This window comes from Apodemus sylvaticus, chromosome 8 (assembly GCF_947179515.1).
Source record: "Apodemus sylvaticus chromosome 8, mApoSyl1.1, whole genome shotgun sequence".
Classification (NCBI taxonomy): domain Eukaryota; kingdom Metazoa; phylum Chordata; class Mammalia; order Rodentia; family Muridae; genus Apodemus; species Apodemus sylvaticus.
The window spans coordinates 70855392-70872887 of NC_067479.1; the positions used below are offsets into that span (position 1 = coordinate 70855392).

General features: G+C 44.2%; 1 protein-coding gene and 1 pseudogene across 2 annotated transcripts in view; both read left to right on the top strand.

The window, feature by feature from the left end:
- The first annotated feature begins 3136 nt into the window (after window positions 1–3136).
- LOC127690711 (ATP synthase F(0) complex subunit C1, mitochondrial-like) lies at window positions 3137–4906 on the top strand (annotated as a pseudogene).
- A 3933-nt stretch (window positions 4907–8839) lies between these two features.
- Window positions 8840–17496, top strand: part of Pspc1 (paraspeckle component 1) — an 84601-nt gene continuing 75944 nt past the window's right edge. For both annotated transcript variants that reach the window (XM_052191370.1, XM_052191369.1), the window contains exon 1: window positions 8840–9379. In XM_052191370.1, the coding sequence (XP_052047330.1) occupies window positions 9011–9379 (369 nt within the window). In that variant the 5' untranslated portion in view covers window positions 8840–9010. The remainder of the gene's footprint in view (window positions 9380–17496) is intronic.

Here is a 17496-nt window from a genome sequence, read left to right on the forward strand (position 1 = left end):
TATCTGCTACTCCTTATTTTGTTTTATTTTTTTAAAAGATCTTATTTACTTAATGTATGCGAGTACACTGTAGCTGTCTTCAGACACACCAGAAGAGGGCATCTGATCCCATTGCAGATGGTTGTGAGCCAACATGTGGTTGCTGGGAATTGAACTCAAGACATCTGGAAGAGTAGTCAGTGTTTTTAATCGCTGAGCCATCTCTCCAGTCCCTGCTACTTTTTAAAATTATTTTTTTTCTTTTTTTTCTTTTTCTTTTTTTTTTTTTTGGATTTTTGGATTTGGTTTTTTTCCGAGACAGGGTGTCTGTGTAGCCCTGGCTGTCCTGGAACTCACTCTGTAGACCAGGCTGGCCTCGAACTCAGAAATCCGCCTGCCTCTGCCTCCCAGAGTGCAGGCATTACAGGCGTGAGCCACCACCGCCCAGCTTAAAATTATTTTTTAAGTTATGTGTTCCACAAGCTTGCAGATGCTCTTGCAGATGATCCAGAAGAGATCATCAAACAATCTGGAAGTGGAGTGGCAGGAGATGCCCAATATGTTTGGATCATGTAAATAGAGCCTAAGACCCCTACTAAAGTCGCAAATGCCCTTAACCAGTCTATCCACCCCACAAAAACAAACCACAACTATTTGTTTTTCAAGACAGAATTTCTCTGTAGCCTTGGCTGTCTTGGAACTATGAATTTAAGGCATATGGGACTGTGTTAACAGACAAACATAAGAACTGTCAAGGCTTCATGAGCTTAGTTCCTAGAATCTCAAAGATCTGAGACCAGTAGGAGTGGAGCCACTCCCTACCTGCCACTGTACCTGCTCTGGAACCAGTAACTAACGCCGACTGAGAGGACTACAGTCAGGCACATAAAGTAACAACTGGAGTTCTCCGTGCTAATGAGGTATCTAGTGAGCCTTCTGCCGATGAGCTTCCCTTCCTGGGTATTCCCCCACAAAAGATATATAATCTCTGGTTCACTCTAAATAAAGTGTATGCGCTTATATCCACCATCAATGTGAAGAATCGAGAACCAGCTCAGAGAACAGCTTCATTAAGGATCATAGCTGGGAAGGCCTTCCACTGAGGAACTGTGCCTAAGAGCCTAAGACTCCGGAGGAGTGCATTCTCCCCGCCTAGCCTCACTGGTACGCTTGGCTCTAGTTCCCAATCAAACTGGATTCTGCTAGTCTTGGGCTGCCTCTCCCCCTCAGCCTGGTGTGTGCAGACCCCAAAGAGAAAGGTAAACCTTGGACCCCAGGGGTTCCTGCTTCTCCCTGCTACACAATGGAGGTGCCAGATACCCAGAGAAGAAACCTGGAACCACTGTGGACTCCTGGCTTCAGATTTTGCCCTGCCTCTCCATGGAAGTATGCTGCCGGCATCGAGGTGCCTACTCCCCAACCCACCTCCAGCAGAGAGGTACTTAAACCTGGCTGGTCTCAAATTTAAAGATCCTCCTTCCTCTGCCTCCAGAGTGCTGGGATTAAAGGCTTGCATTACCACCACCCAGCAAAAGCAAACAGCAACAACAAAGCCTTTAAAAAAAAAAAGATTATGTATATAGCATTCTGCCTGCATGTATGCCTGCTGGCCAGAAGAGGGCATCAGATCTCATTACAGATAGTTGTGAGCCACCATGTGGTTGCTGGTAATTGAACTCAGGACCTCTGAAAGAGCAGGCAGTACTCTTAACCTCTGATCTATCTCTCTACCCTACCCCACCCCCAAACCTTTTTAAATAAGAGAAATTAGTTGGTATAAATTTTGCCTGATTTCTAATACTTTTTTGTGAGGGGTGGGGGTGGAAATATGTGGGTCACCGAATGAGAGAGAGAGAATGGGGGGTGGGGGGCGTGTCTTCTGACTGGGGGTGAACTGGGGGCTTTTGAACTCACTGTGTAGATAAGGTTGCCCTCAGACTGTGGCAATCCTGCCTCAACCTGCCAAACCCTGAAATTGCAAGAAAATGCCACCACATTTGGCTGGGACACAGTGGAGAAAACAGAAGGTAAATATTGTCTTGGTGCCATTATAAAAAATCACTTCTGATGTCTGACTCCTTGAACAAAAGGCTGACCAGTCTCACCTAATTAGTGTTCTCTAAGCCCCAATCAGACAGAAAGACAATTTACCTCCCTCCCTACCTACCTACTTACCTACCGGGAGCTGGAGGTACAAGCAGTTGCTGGCTTCTGGTTGTGGGTGCTGGAAAGTAAATCTGCAAGAATTGGGGGGAGGGGGTGTGGAGAGATGGCTCAGCAGTTAAGAGCACAGACTGCTCTTCCGAAAGTCCTGAGTACAAATTCCTGCATCCACAGGGTGGCTCACAACCATCTGTAATGAGATCTGACACCCTCTTCTGGTGTGTCTGAAGACTGACAGCCAGGCGGTGGTGGTGCATGCCTGTAAGCCCATGCAGCCCTCTGGGAGGCAGAGGCAGGCAGATTTCTGAGTTCGAGGCCAGCCTGGTCTACAGAGTGAGTCCCAGGACAGCCAGGGCTATACAGAGAAACCCTGTCTGGGGTGGGGGGGACAACAAATCCAACCCCCCCCAAAGGCAGTGACAGTGTACTTAGATATAATAATAAATAAATCTTTGGGCCTTAGCGAGCAAGGTTAACCGGAATGAGTGGGACCAACCAGAGCAGGGGTTGACTGGAGCAAGCAGAGGTACTAAATTCAATTCCTCGCAACCACATGAAGGCTCACAACCATCTGTACAGCTACAGTGTAGTCATAAAATAAATAAATTAAAAAAATAAAATAACAGGGAGGTGAGAGGAAAACTTGAAAAGTCAATTTTACCAGGAATTGCAGTTCATTGAACTCTGTAGAGACAAGTACCTGGTGAGAGTTGGACGGGAAAGTCAACTGAAGACAAACATCTACGCAGTCTTTCTTTCTGTGAGTTCTCTGAGAAGTGCTTAGAGAGGTGGGACCCCCATGTCTGTACAAGAAAAGGGAAAATCCATGCACACAGTGGTGCAAGCCTTTCATCCCAGCATTTGAGGTAGAGGCAGGTAGATCCCTGTGAGTTTCTAGGGCAGTCTGGTTTAGCAAGTTCCAGGATTTCCAGAGCTACATAGAGAAATCCTGTCTCAAAAATACAAAAACAGGACCAAGGTTTTCCCGGATTGAAAACTGCACACCACCAAGGCACTGCTCCTTTCTCCAGTTATGACCTGCTCCTGTACCAGTCAGGCCTGTGTCTGCCTCCATCCCGAGTACACCAGAGGCCCCATCTAAACAGCCTTCTGGCAACAGTTCCCCTCTCCAGGTGGCCAGACCAGTGTTATTTCCAGGGACACCGACACAACCGCCAAGTTTACTGGTGCTGGGGCCGCCACGTTGGTGTGGCTGGATCAGGGGCTAGCATTGGCACAGTTTTTGGTAGCTTGCTTATCAGCTATGCCAGGAACCCATCTCTCAAACAGTATCTCTTCTATGCCACCCTGGGCTTTGCTCTGTCTGAGACCATGGGACGTTTCTGTTTGATGGTTGCCTTCCTCTTCCTCGTCACCCAGCCAGCCGTCCCTGCTGCTTTGTCCTCTGTGTCAGGCCTGGTGCTGGAGTGTGATGGAGTTTACTATTAAACAAGAATGTTTCTCTAAAAACAAACAAACACAAAAAAACAAAGCAAGATCCAGGATATCCAGAGCTACAAAGAGAAAAACCATGTTTCAAAAAAGGGTGGGTGGGTGAGTAAGGAGGACAGCTGGAGAGATGGCTCAGCGGTTAAGAGCACTGACTGCTCTTCCGAAGGTCCTCGGTTCAAATACCAGCAACCACATGGTGGCTCACAACCGTCTGAATTGAGATCTGACATCCTCTTCTGGAGTGTCTGAAGAGAGTCACAGTGTGCTTACATATCTTTGAGAGAGAGAGAGAGAGAGAGAGAGAGAGAGAGAGAGAGAGAGAGAGAGAGAGAAAAGAACAGAACTGTGGTGCTTGCCAATCTTGTTTTTGCCTGGAAATGCTTCAGACCAACTGAGCCATCTGGAAAGGAGTCTCCATCCTATTGAGTCGCCCGCAGGCGATGCAGTGAGCTCCCCACACTCTGCTTTTCTGAGCTGTCATCCCTGCCGGGATAGACCATAGTGATGTAGCTGTCTTTGAGTCATTTCTGCTCCTGAAAGTGACCCCTCATCTATACTCCTGTAAGTAACCCCAATAAAACTCACTGGTTAACCAAGCTGGACTTTGGTTGTATCCATGCTTTGGTCTGTAATGGGCTCCCTCTCTGGGGTGAGTAGATGTGTGTATTATATCTGCCCAGGAGTTTTATCTCAGAACAGTGAGGACCAACACTGCTACAGAGAACAATCCGCTTAAGAAAAAGAAGGCTGTTAATCTAAAGGAAAGATATGACATGACAAGAATATTGTTGCCTAAAGGGCTAAAGGGAAACTTGCTGCAGAGACCAAGGGGGAGTGGGCATTCAGGCCTGAAAAGAGCAAGATGAGGAAGAGGAGGGCAAAGAGGACGAGGAAGAAGAAAAAGAAGATGGTGATTACAGTTGGTTCTAGCAAATTTTCTTCTTGTCTATGTAACATTTAAGACTCACCCCCACTGAAAACTCACCCCTTTTAAAGAAAAAGAAAACAAAAATATTTAAATGTAAGACTGTAAGGTTTGTTTTTTTAATTGTACATTGTCTTTATGTGTAGCTAACACACTGCTGATGTGGTTTTGGATAGCTCTGTTCTGGTGCTATTAACTAACTGTACCACTAACCTTGCCTGGTACAGTCTGAGGATTGCAAATTGGCATGAAGATTTAAAGCAGGTCCTTGATGGTGCACAGGACAAATTATTTATATCTAGAGATAGTAGTCCCTCCTACCGCCTCTGGGTTCAGTTGTCCCTGATACAACATATATGAAAATAATTATTGTTTTATAGTCATAAAAAATTACAGCTGTTTTGTAGTCATTCTGAATACTTCTAAATAAACACAATGTTTTTTTTTTGTTTTATTTTATTTTTTTGTTGTTTTTTAGATTTGTTTTTATTGAGACAGGGTTTCTCTGTATAGCCCTGGCTATCCTGGAACTCACTCTGTAGTGAGTTCACAACCATCCATAATGAGATCTGATACCCTCTTCTGGGGTGTCTGAGGACAGCTACAGTCTACTTACATATAATAAATAAAAATAAATCTTTGGGCTGAAGCAAACGGGGCCGGAGAAGAAAAAGTGTGTGAAGACAGCTACAGTGTACTTACATATAATAAATAAATAAATAAATAAATAAATAAATAAATCTTTAAAAAAATTGTGTAGGGCTAGAGAGATGGCTCAGTGAGTAAGAGCACTAAGTGCTCTTCCAAAGGTCCTGAGTTCAAATCCTAGCAAACACAGGATGGCTCACAACCATCCTTAATGAGATCTGACACACTCTTCTGGTGTGTCTAAAGACAGCTACAGTGTACTTAGATATAATAAATAAATCTTTAAAAAAACATTGTGCCGGGCGGTGGTGGCTCACGCCTGTAATCCCATGCAGCACTCTGGGAGGCAGAGGCAGGCAGATTTCTGAGTTTGAGGTCAGCCTGGTCTACAGAGTGAGTTCCAGGACAGCCAGGCCACACAGAGAAACCCTGACTCAAAAAAAAAAAAAAAAAAAAAAAAAAAAAAAAAGAAATACAATCCTCAGTGCTGGAAGCTCAGAGGACTGGTTCGGCTGCTGGCAGGGTTGCTTTATCCTGAAACCTCTTCCTGGTGTGCAGATGGCTGTCTTCTCCACTTTTTCACAACTTTGGGATGTGTCATCATCTTTCCTCTTTATAATGACATAAATTATGTTGATTTTTACCTCCATCCTTTTGACTTTATTTCTTTCTTTCTTTCTTTCTTTCTTTATTTATTTTTGGTTTTTCGAGACAGGGTTTCTCCTGGCTGTCCTGGAACTCACTCTGTAGACCAGGCTGGCCTCGAACTCGGAAATCCACCTGCCTCTGCCTCCCAGAGTGCTGGGATTAAAGGAGTGTGAAACCAGTGCCCGGCCTTGTTTTTTATTTTTTTTTATTTTTTTTAAGATTTATTTATTTATTATTATATATAAGTATACTGTAGCTGTCTTCAGACACCCCAGAAGAGGGCGTCAGATCTCATTACAGATGGTTGTAAGCTATCATGTGGTTGCTGGGATTTGAACTCAGGACCTTCGGAAGAGCAGTCAGTGCTCTTAACCCCTGAGCCATCTCTCCAGCCCCTGTTTTTTATTTTTTAAGGGTTCAATATGAACCTTACACTGTTGGTTTCATGATGGGAATGAAAGATAGTGCCCACATGAAGTGGCATGGTAAGTGTTGTGTGGGACAGCTAAGAGCCTTGGTCTGAACAGGTTGTTTTGTGGGGATTTAGAGTGTTGAGAGAGGGTCTTATGCAGTCCTTGAGCTTGCCAGGAAGCAGAGGAGGACATTGAATTGACCCTTCAGCCTTCAGTCCCACGCGCTGGGATTACAGGCACTCACTGTTACACCCAGCCTTAGACATGTTAAGCTTGGTATTGCTTATTTGCCGTCTAGGTGAACAATAGCTCCATACCAGATCAAGAACTGCTCAGTTTAGAGGCTAGAGAGCTGGCTCAGCCATTAAGAGCGCTGACTACTCTTCTGAAGGTCCTGAATTCAAATTCCAGCAACCACATGGTGGCTCACAACCATCCGTAATGACTGACTGCCTCTTCTGGCATGTCTAAAGAAGTCACAGTGCACTTAATATAATAAATAGATAAATCTAAAAAAAATTGCTCAGTTTAGATCAGGTAGATTAACTGCCTAAACAAAGAACAAGACAAAAGGATAGTAACTAGTAGACATAGAGAAAACCTTGGCATTTTATTCTTGGGGACAGGAAGAGACGAGTGGGAGGCTGCACATGGGAGGAAGCTGGGCCTGTGCTAATGAGGGAGCTAGAGAGAGCAGTCTCCACAGGAGACAAGTTAAAGCAGAAGGCAGCAGGATAATCAGGAAAAAATGAGGCTGGAAGATTTTGCTGATAGGGTCTAAAGACTCAGTTCACTGAAGGCTACAGAGTAACTGGAAGGGATGGAGGAAACTGGAGCAGTCTCAGGAATCTTGAGGGTACTTGGGGGATTAGAATCGGGCATGCAGGTGTACATGTAGCAGATGCCAGAAGAGGGCATCAGATTCCTTTATAGATGATTGTGAGCCAGCATGTGGGTGCTGCGAATTGAACTCAGGGCCTCTGGAAGAACAGAATGTGCTTTTAACTACTGACTCATCTCTTCAGCACTTTTAACTTAATTTGCATAGTGTATGTATATCTTCCTAGTTGATTTATTTTATTTTTTATGCTCTTCTTTTTTAATTGTATGAGCATTCTCTCTGCATGTACATCTGCATACCAGAAGAGGGCATCAGACCCCTTTACACATGGTTGTGAGCCGCCATGTGGTTGCTGGGAATTGAACTCAGTACTTCTGGAAGAGCAGTCAGTGCTCTTAATCACTGAGCCATCTCTCCAGCCCCTTTATTTTATTTTTAAGTGTATGGTGGGGGTTTTGCCTGTATGTTTGTAAGTCTATGTACCATATACATGCCTGTGAGGCCAGAGCTGGTATCCTAATACTGGAATTGATAGTCATGAACCATGTGGGTGCTGGGGATTGAACCAGAGTCCTCTGGAAGAGCAGCCAGCACTCTTAACAGCTGAGCCATCTCTCCAGCTTTGTTTGTTTGTGTTTTGAGACAGAGTCTAACTCTGTAGCCCCAGCTGCCCTACACATCGCTGTGCAGCCTGGGCTGGTCTCAGCTGTTCCCTTATCTCAGCCTTCTAAGTGTAGGATGACCGCTGGGAGGCACTGAATCCTTCAGCAGTAACTTAAGTTACCTTCGTCCTCTCAGGATGCAAGTCTTTCAGACTTGACAAGCGTTGTTTTGGTAGTTGTATACACACTACCACTAGGCACAGTTTCACGTTTCCAAGAATCAGTCTCTTAGTCCTTGCTGACCAGGAACTGACAGAGTTCCACAGACAGTCTTCTTTCTCCCCCCAGTGCCAGCATTAAAGGTGTATGCCACCATGACCTGCTACCACGGAGTTTTGTGTGTTACCTCTACCAGTAGTTTATTTCTGAGTAGTAGTGACCACAATAATATGTTATTTAGGCTTATGAGATGTCTTTCCCCCACTCACAAGGCCACTCCCATCTTTGGCAGTGCCCTGTTCTTTTTTCTTTCTGTTTTTTTTATTTTTATTTTTATTTTATTTTATTTTTTTTTTGAGACAGGGTTCCTTTGTATAGTGTTTGCTGTAAACCAGGGTGGCCTTGAACTTACAGAGATCTCTCTGACTCTGCCTCCCAAGTGCCATGCCCTACAGCCTTTTTATTTCTTAATAAACTATCTCTGTTTCTGTTACCTTTAGAAACATGCCTTTAAACCCAGCACTTGGACAAGACAGCGGTGGTGCATGCCGTTAATCTAATCCCAGCACTTGGGAGGCAGAGGCAGGCGAATTTCTGAGTTCGAGGCTAGCCTGGTCTACAGAGTGAGTTCCAGGACAGCCAGGGCTAGACAGAGAAACCTTGTCTCAAAACACACACACGCACACAAAACAACAACAAAAAAAGAAAGGTAAGGCCATTCTCGGATATATATGTCCATACGAATCCAGTTGCATAAAGCAAGAAAACAAAACAACCCTCTCCCTCAACAGTCTCCACTATCTTGGGTTGTGATGTCCCTAAAGTGGACCCTATGGCTCGCCACAGTGCGCACGCGCCGCGCCATGCTAGCAAACGGTTCGCGGGTAAGGAATGTGCGCAGGCGCGCCGCGGAGGGGCGGGACTCTTGCCCGCGTCTCTTCTTCCAACTGCAGTTTGAAGCTGCGCCATTTTGAGCATTCGGCCACCGCGGGCGTGATTGCGGGGAGGCTGGGCTCCCCTCGTTACTTGGCTTTCCGGGCTTCGTCTCCATAGATACATGTAGAGACGTGTGTACATTGACGTCTAGGCCGCATCCAGCATCCCAAGCGAACTTGCTAAGATGATGTTGAGAGGAAACCTAAAGCAAGTGCGTATTGAGAAAAATCCGGCTCGTCTTCGCGCCCTGGAGTCGGCGGCCGGAGAGAGCGAACCGGTAGCCGCGGCGGCCATGGCGCTGACGCTGGCCGGCGAGCAGGCGCCGCCACCCGCACCTTCAGAGGAGCATCCAGATGAGGAGATGGGTTTCACCATCGACATCAAGAGTTTTCTCAAGCCGGGCGAGAAGACGTACACGCAGCGCTGCCGCCTCTTCGTGGGTAACCTGCCCACCGACATCACGGAGGAGGACTTCAAGCGGCTCTTTGAGCGCTACGGAGAGCCCAGCGAGGTCTTCATCAACCGCGACCGAGGCTTCGGCTTCATCCGCCTGGTGAGTCTGCTGCGGGGGGCCAGGAAACAAAAGGCTGCGGGGGTTGCGGTTTGGCGTGAGGGCGCCGCAGGGTTTCTGTCCTCGCTGGTAGCCGGTCGCCGCGGGCTAACTTCGGGAGCCCGCTGCTACCGTAGGGGGCGGGGTCAAGCAGGGCCGGCGGCGTCCGCGTTGACGGTCTAGCGGGTCTTGTTGTCACGGAGGTGAATTGGGAATGAACTTGAGGCGTTTCAGCAGCGGACTTGTTCCCTTAAAAGAAGGATCCATATCTTCCTTTTGCTTTCGAGGGGATGTGCCTTGAAGGACAGGGTGGTGTGGCTCAGTGGCAGAGCCTGGCCTAGCTTTAGCATGCTCAAGGCCCAGGATTCCTTCTCCAGCATCTTAGCAAGTATTCACCCTCTGTCTCTGCAATCCCTGATGTCTGCCCTAAGCCATCCAGGTCTGCAAACTCCTGAGAGTAATTGGGGGCAAGGGTGGGTGCTACTGTGTATTTTGATTTATTCTATAAAATATTATCCTATAGCTTATTAAATTCAAGTAAAGAAAAAAATTCCAGCTAAGTAAAAAATATGCTTAGTTTATCTGCTTGAAATACTATTCATTCATTCATTCTTTCTTTTTTTTTTTTTTTTTTTTCCAGACAGGGTTTCTCTATATAGCCTTGACTGTCTTGGAACTCACTCTGTAAACTAGGCTGGCCTCAAACTCAGATCTGCCTGCCTCTGCCAAGCTCTACTACCCCCACCTAGCTTATACCTGATATGGTAATTGCAAGTCATATATATTTTTATCCATTTTTGAGACAGCCTCAGGCCGGACTGGAATTCAGGAGCCCCTGAATTATAGACATGTCAATGAGAGGGCTTGGAGAAGCTTGCTTGCTTTTCTTTCTTTTCTTTTCTTTTCTTTTCTTTTCTTTTCTTTTCTTTTCTTTTCTTTTTTTTGTTTTCTGAGACAGGGTTTCTCTGTCTAGCCCTGGCTGTCCTGGAACTCACTCTGTAGACCAGGCTGACCTTGAACTCAGAAATCTGCCTGCCTCTGCCTCCCAAGTGCTGGGTTAAAGGCGGGCGCCACCACTGTCTGGCTTGGAGAAGCTTTCTATTGGAACCTTTTTAGTTTTTTGGTTTTTGGATTTGATTTTTTTTTTTTTTTTCGAGATAGGGTTTCTCTGTATAGCCCTGGCTGTCCTGGAACTCACTCTGTAGACCAGGCTGGCCTCGAACTCAGAAAATCCGCCTGCTTCTGCCTCCCAGAGTGCTGGGATTATAGGCATGCGCCACCACTGCTGCGCTAGTTTTTTAATACTTAAAAATTATTTTTGCTATTTGTATTTGTACATGTGTGTTGGTGTATGAGTATTGGCACACTCTAAGGCTAAAGACAAAGGGTAGAATGCCACTGGAACTCGAGTTACAGGCCGGTGTAAGCTGCCTGCCATGGGTGCAAGGATCTGAACCTGAATCCTGCAAGAGCAGCAGGAGTTCAGATGATAAGCCATCTCTGCACCCCATCTAGGGAGATTATTTTTGTTTGATTTATTTTGTTTGAGACAGGGTTTCAAGTTTATTCATTTTTGATTTTTAGAGACAGGGTTCCACTGTCACAGGATAGATAGCTTTGGCTGTCCTGGAACTCACTCTGTAGACTGGGCTGACCTGGAGCTCAGAGATTCTCCTTAGTGCTGGGATTAAAGGAAAAGTCCCCCTCACCAGTCGGTGAGATTCTTGACTTTCAAAAAAAATTTTTTAAGACTTATTTATTTATTTGTTTGAATATGTCTGTCAGATCTCATTACAGATGGTTATGAGCCACCATGTAGTTGTTGGGAATTGAACTCAGGACCTCTGGAAGAGTAGTCAGTGAGTGCTCTTAACCACTGAGCCATCTCTCCAGCCTCGACTTTTAAAATCTTGTTGATGTGGACTTAATATAGAGAGACATATATAGAGAAAAATAGTATGTAGAGAAAATTGGCTATAGTTATATTTTTGGGACAGCTACTTGAATATGTAAGTGGCTTGAAGAGAAGTATAAGTAAATGCAAGGTACCAATGAGACTAGGAAATTTTCCTAGAATTAATGCTAAATACTAGTATATATTTCAAATATAAATATTTACTTAGAAAACATTTAGTTTAATATTTTTGTATGTTTATGGTAGTTGTGTGTTTTGCCTACATATATGTCAGAAGTAGGCATTGAGATTTCCTGGAATTGGAATTACAGACAATTGTTAAAAATACAGAACTGTGAACTGTGCTGGGAATTGAACCAGGATCTTCTGGAAGAGCAGCCAGTGCCATTAACCATTGAGCTGTCCCTCCAGCCCTAAATACATTTACTTATCTTTCAGATGCAGAGCAGCAGCTTGTCTTATGATAAGTCCTCCCTACCCCGAACCTTGTAGACTGGGTTAGTGCAGCTCTGGCTGGCATAGAACTCACCTTGTAGACCGGCTTGGCTTCAGTCTTACCGGTCCATCTATTTCTGTTTCTTAGACTCAGGGAAGAAAATGTGTCCTACAACAGTGGGAGATAAGAGTCTCACTCTGTAGCCCAATATCCTGGGCTAATTTCTCATTACATAGCTTTGATCTTCTGGCAGTTATTCTGCCCTATTCTCCTGGACGTTGGATTTACAGGTGTAAACTGTAATCTGGTTTCCCTCTCATTTAAAAAAAAAAAAAATTGGCCAGATGGTCGTGGCGTGAGCATATCTTTAATCCTGGTACTCCGGAGGCAGAGGTAGAGGTAGTTGGCTCTGAGTTCTAGGCTAGCCTGATCTACAGAGCTAGCTCTAGGACAGCCAAGGCTATACAATGAAACAGTCTTGGGGCTGGAGAGATGTTAGGAGCACTGGCTGCAATTCCAGAGAGAGGTCTTATATTCAATTCCCAGCAACCACTTGGTGGCTCATAACAACCTATAATGATATCTGTTGCCCTCTTCTGGCCTGCAGGCATACATGCAGGCAGAACCCTGTATACATAATAAATACATTAAAAAATGCTAAACAGTTTTGGACACCTCCACCCCCCAATCTGGAATTAGAAAGTAGGAGATGAACAGGCTGCTCTTTGCTCCTTTAGGACAAACTCCTGTACGCTGGGTGTGATGGCACACACTTGTAATCCTAGCTCTGGGAAGGCAGAGGTGGGATGATCTCTTCAGTTCCAGGACAGTTGAGATTCCCTGGAAAGGAGATGGGAATCTAGAGATTTCCCAACTCTTCTAGAGATTTCCCAACTCTCCTTTTTTTTTTTTTTTGGTTTTTTTTGTTTTGTTTTGTTTTGTTTTTTCGAGACAGGTTTCTCTGTGTAGCCCTGGCTGTCCTGGAACTCACTCTGTAGACCAGGCTGGCCTCAAACTCAGAAATCCGCCTGCCTCTGTCTCCCAAGTGCTGGGATTAAAGGCGTGCGCCACCAACACCCGGGTGATTTTTGGTTTCTTTTAAAAATACAGAAATAGCATAAGAATGTGCTTTTTAAATCCCAGGTGTGGCATTATGGGGCCCTCTGCAACAGTTGACTATGATTTGCCTCATGCTGTAGCAGAGGCATAGTTTTGCCAGCTGCTGATAGTTTCTGTGATTCTGTGACATTTGGAATTCTGGGCTCTTCTCTGAGGGTATATAAATGCTAGAACCTCATGGGGGGATAGTAGTTGTTGGCTGTTAGGGGGTGGTTGTGGTTTGTTAGTAGTTGGGCTCAAAGAAGAAACCAAAGACGAAGACATTAGATTTAGTAATCTATTTTTCTTTCTCACCTCTATTCTTTCTTTCCTATCTTGTGATGGGGTGTAAACCCAGGGAGATAAAGGGCTGGGGAAAAAGAAGAACCCACAAAGTAGCAAAGGCCAGCTACAACCATTTGTGTTCCTTGTGCCCAAGGATGACAGAAGGAAGCATTGGATTCTCTTCAGCTAGAATTATAGATTGTGGCAAGCCATTATGTAGGTGCTGGGAACTAAATCCATATCCTCTGAAAGAGCAACAAGTGCTTCTAACTGCTGAGCAATCTTTTTAGTTCCTAGACATAATTTTTTTAAAAGGCATTTTTTTAAAGATTTATTTATTTATTTATTATATGTAAGTACACTGTAGACACACCAGAAGAGGGCGTCAGATCTCATTACAGATGGTTGTGAGAGCCACCATGTGGTTGCTGGGATTTGAACTCAGGACCTCTGGAAGAACAGTCAGTGCTTTTAACTGCTGAGCCATCTCTCCAGCTCTTAAAAGGCATTTTTTAAAAAGATTTATTTATAAGTACACTGTAGCTGTCTTCAGATACTCCAGAAGAGAACGTCAGATCTTGTTATGGATGGTTGTGAGCCACCATGTGGTTGCTGGGGTTTGAACTCAAGACCTTTGGAAGAGTAGTCGGTGCTCTTAACTGCTGAGCCATCTCACCAGCCCCCAAAGGCATTTTTGTTACTTGCGCTTATTTTCATGTGTGCATGACAGTGTATGTATGGAGGTCAGAGGAAAACCTGCAGCAATCATCTCTCTCCTTCTACTGTGTGGATCCAGGGGTACATTTTAGGTTGACAGGCTCCACAGCAAGGCGTCTTTACCTGCTGATCTGCCTTTATAGTTCATAGAAATTCTTTTTATTTTTGGAGACAAGGTCTCACTAACTCTGCGTAGCCTAGAACACACAGAAATCTGCCTGCTTTTCCCTCCCAAGAGTATTGGGACTGAAGATGTCATGCCTAACCTTAATTCGGTAATCTTTTTTTTTTTTTTAAAGATTTGTTCATTTATTTTGTGCATATGAGTATACCTCCATTGCTCTCTTCAACATACCAGAAAAGGGCACCAGACCCTATTACAGATGGTTGTGAGCCACCATGTGGTTGCCTGGAATTGAACTCAGGCTCTTTACCTCTGAGTCATCTTTCCAGCCCCCTGATAATGACATTTTCTGAGGAACTGAACAATTGCCTCCTTACCTTAGATTTTATTTATTTTTATTTATTTGTCTTAGCGTGTGCTGTGTGTCTGTGCATTATTTGGCTGCAGTGCCTATGGAGGCCAGAAGAAGGTGTCAGATTCCCTGGGAGACTGGAGTCACAAATGGTTTGAGCTACCATATGAGTGTTGGGAATTGATCTCTTGAAGAGTAGCCAGTACTTTTATTTACCAAGCCATCTCTCTAGCCTCTTACCTCCTCTTTTTTATTTTTATTTTTTTTCTTTTTTGGTTTTCTTTTTGGGACAGGGCTTCTCTGTGTAGCCCTGGCTGTCCTGGAACTCACTTTGTAGACCAGTCTGGCCTTGAACTCAGAAATCCGCCTGCCTCTGCCTCCCAGAGTGCTGGGATTAAAGGCGTGCACCACCACCACCTGGGTATTTATTTATTTATTTATTTGGTTTTTTTGAGACAGGGTTTCTCTGTGTAGTCCTGGCTGTCCTGGAATTCACTCTGTAGACCAGGCTGGCCTCGAACTCAGAAATCCACCTGCCTCTGCCTCCCAAGTGCTGGGATTACAGGTGTGTGCCACCACGCCCGGCTTCTAATTTATTTTTTAAAATTGTGTGTATGCATGCTCATGCTGTGTGTGCATACTTGTATGTATGTGTACAGTGAAAAGCTTTGAGGATTGAACTAGAGTTCTGCATAAATAGGTAAGCACTGTGCCACTGAACTCAATCCCTGGCTTCCTAAAATACACATTTTAAGTTGTATTGGTTGGCGAGTTTTCATGTCTGAATAACACAAACATATATAAAAGTATAGAACATGATTATTGTCCTCAAGATTTTTCTTTATTCTTTTTAATTCAGTGCTACTAGGTTATTTTACACATTGAATAACAAAGTACTTGACTGTTTTTAGATATTTATTGTTTGCTAATACTAGAAATGTTGAGAGTTGTGATAAAAACAAGACTTGTGTGTGTGTGTGTGTGTGTGTGTGTGTGTGTGTGTGTGTGTATGGGTGTTGCTGGGAGACTGTAATGAGGGCTTTGCATATGCTAAATAAGCAAGTGTTCTTCCATTCAGCTGTCTAAAAACTACATTCATTATTTTTAATTTTGTGGGTTTGTTTGTTTTGGTTTTTTGGATTTTTGGATTTGGTTTTTTGGAGACCGGGTTTCTCTGTATAGCCCTGGCTGTCCTGGAACTCACTCTGTAGACCAGGCTGGCCTTGAACTCAGAAATCCGCCTCCCCGAGTGCTGGTATTACAGGCGTCCGCCACCACCGCCTGGCTTTTGTGTATTTCTATATATCTATGTGGGGTATGTGAATGCAGGTCTCTGGCATTCAGAAGAGGTAGTTGGATTTCCTGGAGTTGAAGTTAGAGGTAGTTGTGATTTGCTTGATGTAGGTGATGAGAACTGAACTCAGGTCCTATGCAAGAGTGCAGACACACACTTAGCATTTGAACCATCTCTAGCCCAAATGTGTTTTTTGTTTGTTTTTTTTTTAAATTTGAATTTATAATCCTCTTACTCCAGCCTACAGGCTTGTAACATTAAGACATTGTACAAAATGTTTTTGATATCTCTGAATAGGTTGGCTTCATTTGCATTCTTGTAAACACAGTTTTATAGATAGGATTTTGAAGAACAGTAACTTGTAGATTGTAAACATTTGTCTACACTTAGGAGAATTTTTATTTATTTTATTTTTTTAAAGATTTTATTTTATGTATGTGAGTACACTGTAGCTGTCTTCAGACACACCAGAAGAGGGCATCACATCTCATTACAGATGGTTATGAACCACCATGTAGTTGCTGGGAACTGAACTCAGGACCTCTGGAAGAGTAGTCAGTGAGTTCTCTTTACCACTGAGCCATCTCTTCAGCCCTATTTTTTAATTTTGTTTACATTCATGTGTTAGTAAATGTTTGGACATGCAAACCATGGTACAAGTGTGGAGGTCAGAAGACAACTTTTGGAAGTTCATTCAGGGCATTGAACCCACGTCATCAGGCTTGGTGGCCTCACCTTTACCTTGCCTGACCATCTTGCTGGCTGATATTGTTAGTTTTTAAATTATTTTTAGGTTTATTAATATGTTGGAGTGTGTTTTTTTGTGAGTCTGCACCACTTGATGACCATACTACTGTCAGAGGAGAGTGTTGGAGCTCCTGGAACTGGAGTTAGGGATGGCTGTGAGCCGTGTGTGTGTGTGTGTGTGTGTGTGTGTGTGTGTCTGTCTGTGTGTCTGTCTGTGTGTCTGTGTGTGTCTGTGTGTGTGAGAGTGATTATGTAGACCAGGTTGGCCTGGTCAGAGACTCACCTGCCCTTGTTTCCCAAGTTCTGGAATTAAAGGTATATGCTACTGTGTTCAGCATATTTATAATTTTTTGAAGTGGGTTTATTATGTAGCCTGGGCCATTTTGGAACTCCTAATCCTTCTGCCTATGCTTCCCAAGTTTAAAGGTGCTTACCCTCATGCACAGCTGTAGTATTTTAGAGATTGAATAAAGGGGCATTGTACATTGTACTCTCTCGGGGCATTTCACATTGGATAAGCTTTGTTTTGTTTTGTTTTGTTTTGTTGGTTTTTCGAGACAGGGTTTCTCTGTGTAGCCCTGGCTGCCCTGGAACTCACTCTCTAGACCAGGCTGGCCTCTGCCTCCCAAGTGCTAGGATTAAGGGCGTGTGCCACCACCACTGCCCAGCTTGTTTTTTTGTTTTGTTTTGTTTTTGTGACCAAGTCTTGTGTAGCTCTGGTTGTCCTGGAACTCCCCCCCCCCACCCCAAAGAATTATTTATTGTATATGAGTACAGTGTAACTGCCTTCAGACACAGCAGAAGAGGGCATCAGATCCCATTACAGATGGCTGTGAGCCACCAAGTGTTTGCTGGGAATTGAACTCAGGACCTCTGGAAGAGCAGTCAGTGCTCTTAACCACTGAGCTATCTCTACCTGTCCTGGAACTTGTTCTGTAAACTAGACTAGCTTTGAATTTGGAGGTCCTCCTGCCTCTGCCTTTAAACCAGTTCTGGGATTAAAGCTGTGTGCCACCACTATTCAGGATATAGATGCATATAAAAGCTCTTCATGGTACTTGGAGGACAATAAAGACATTTCTACTAAATATACCGGCTATTTATTATTATATATACTTATGTTGTACTAGTGTGAAATCTCTTAAGTAGAAA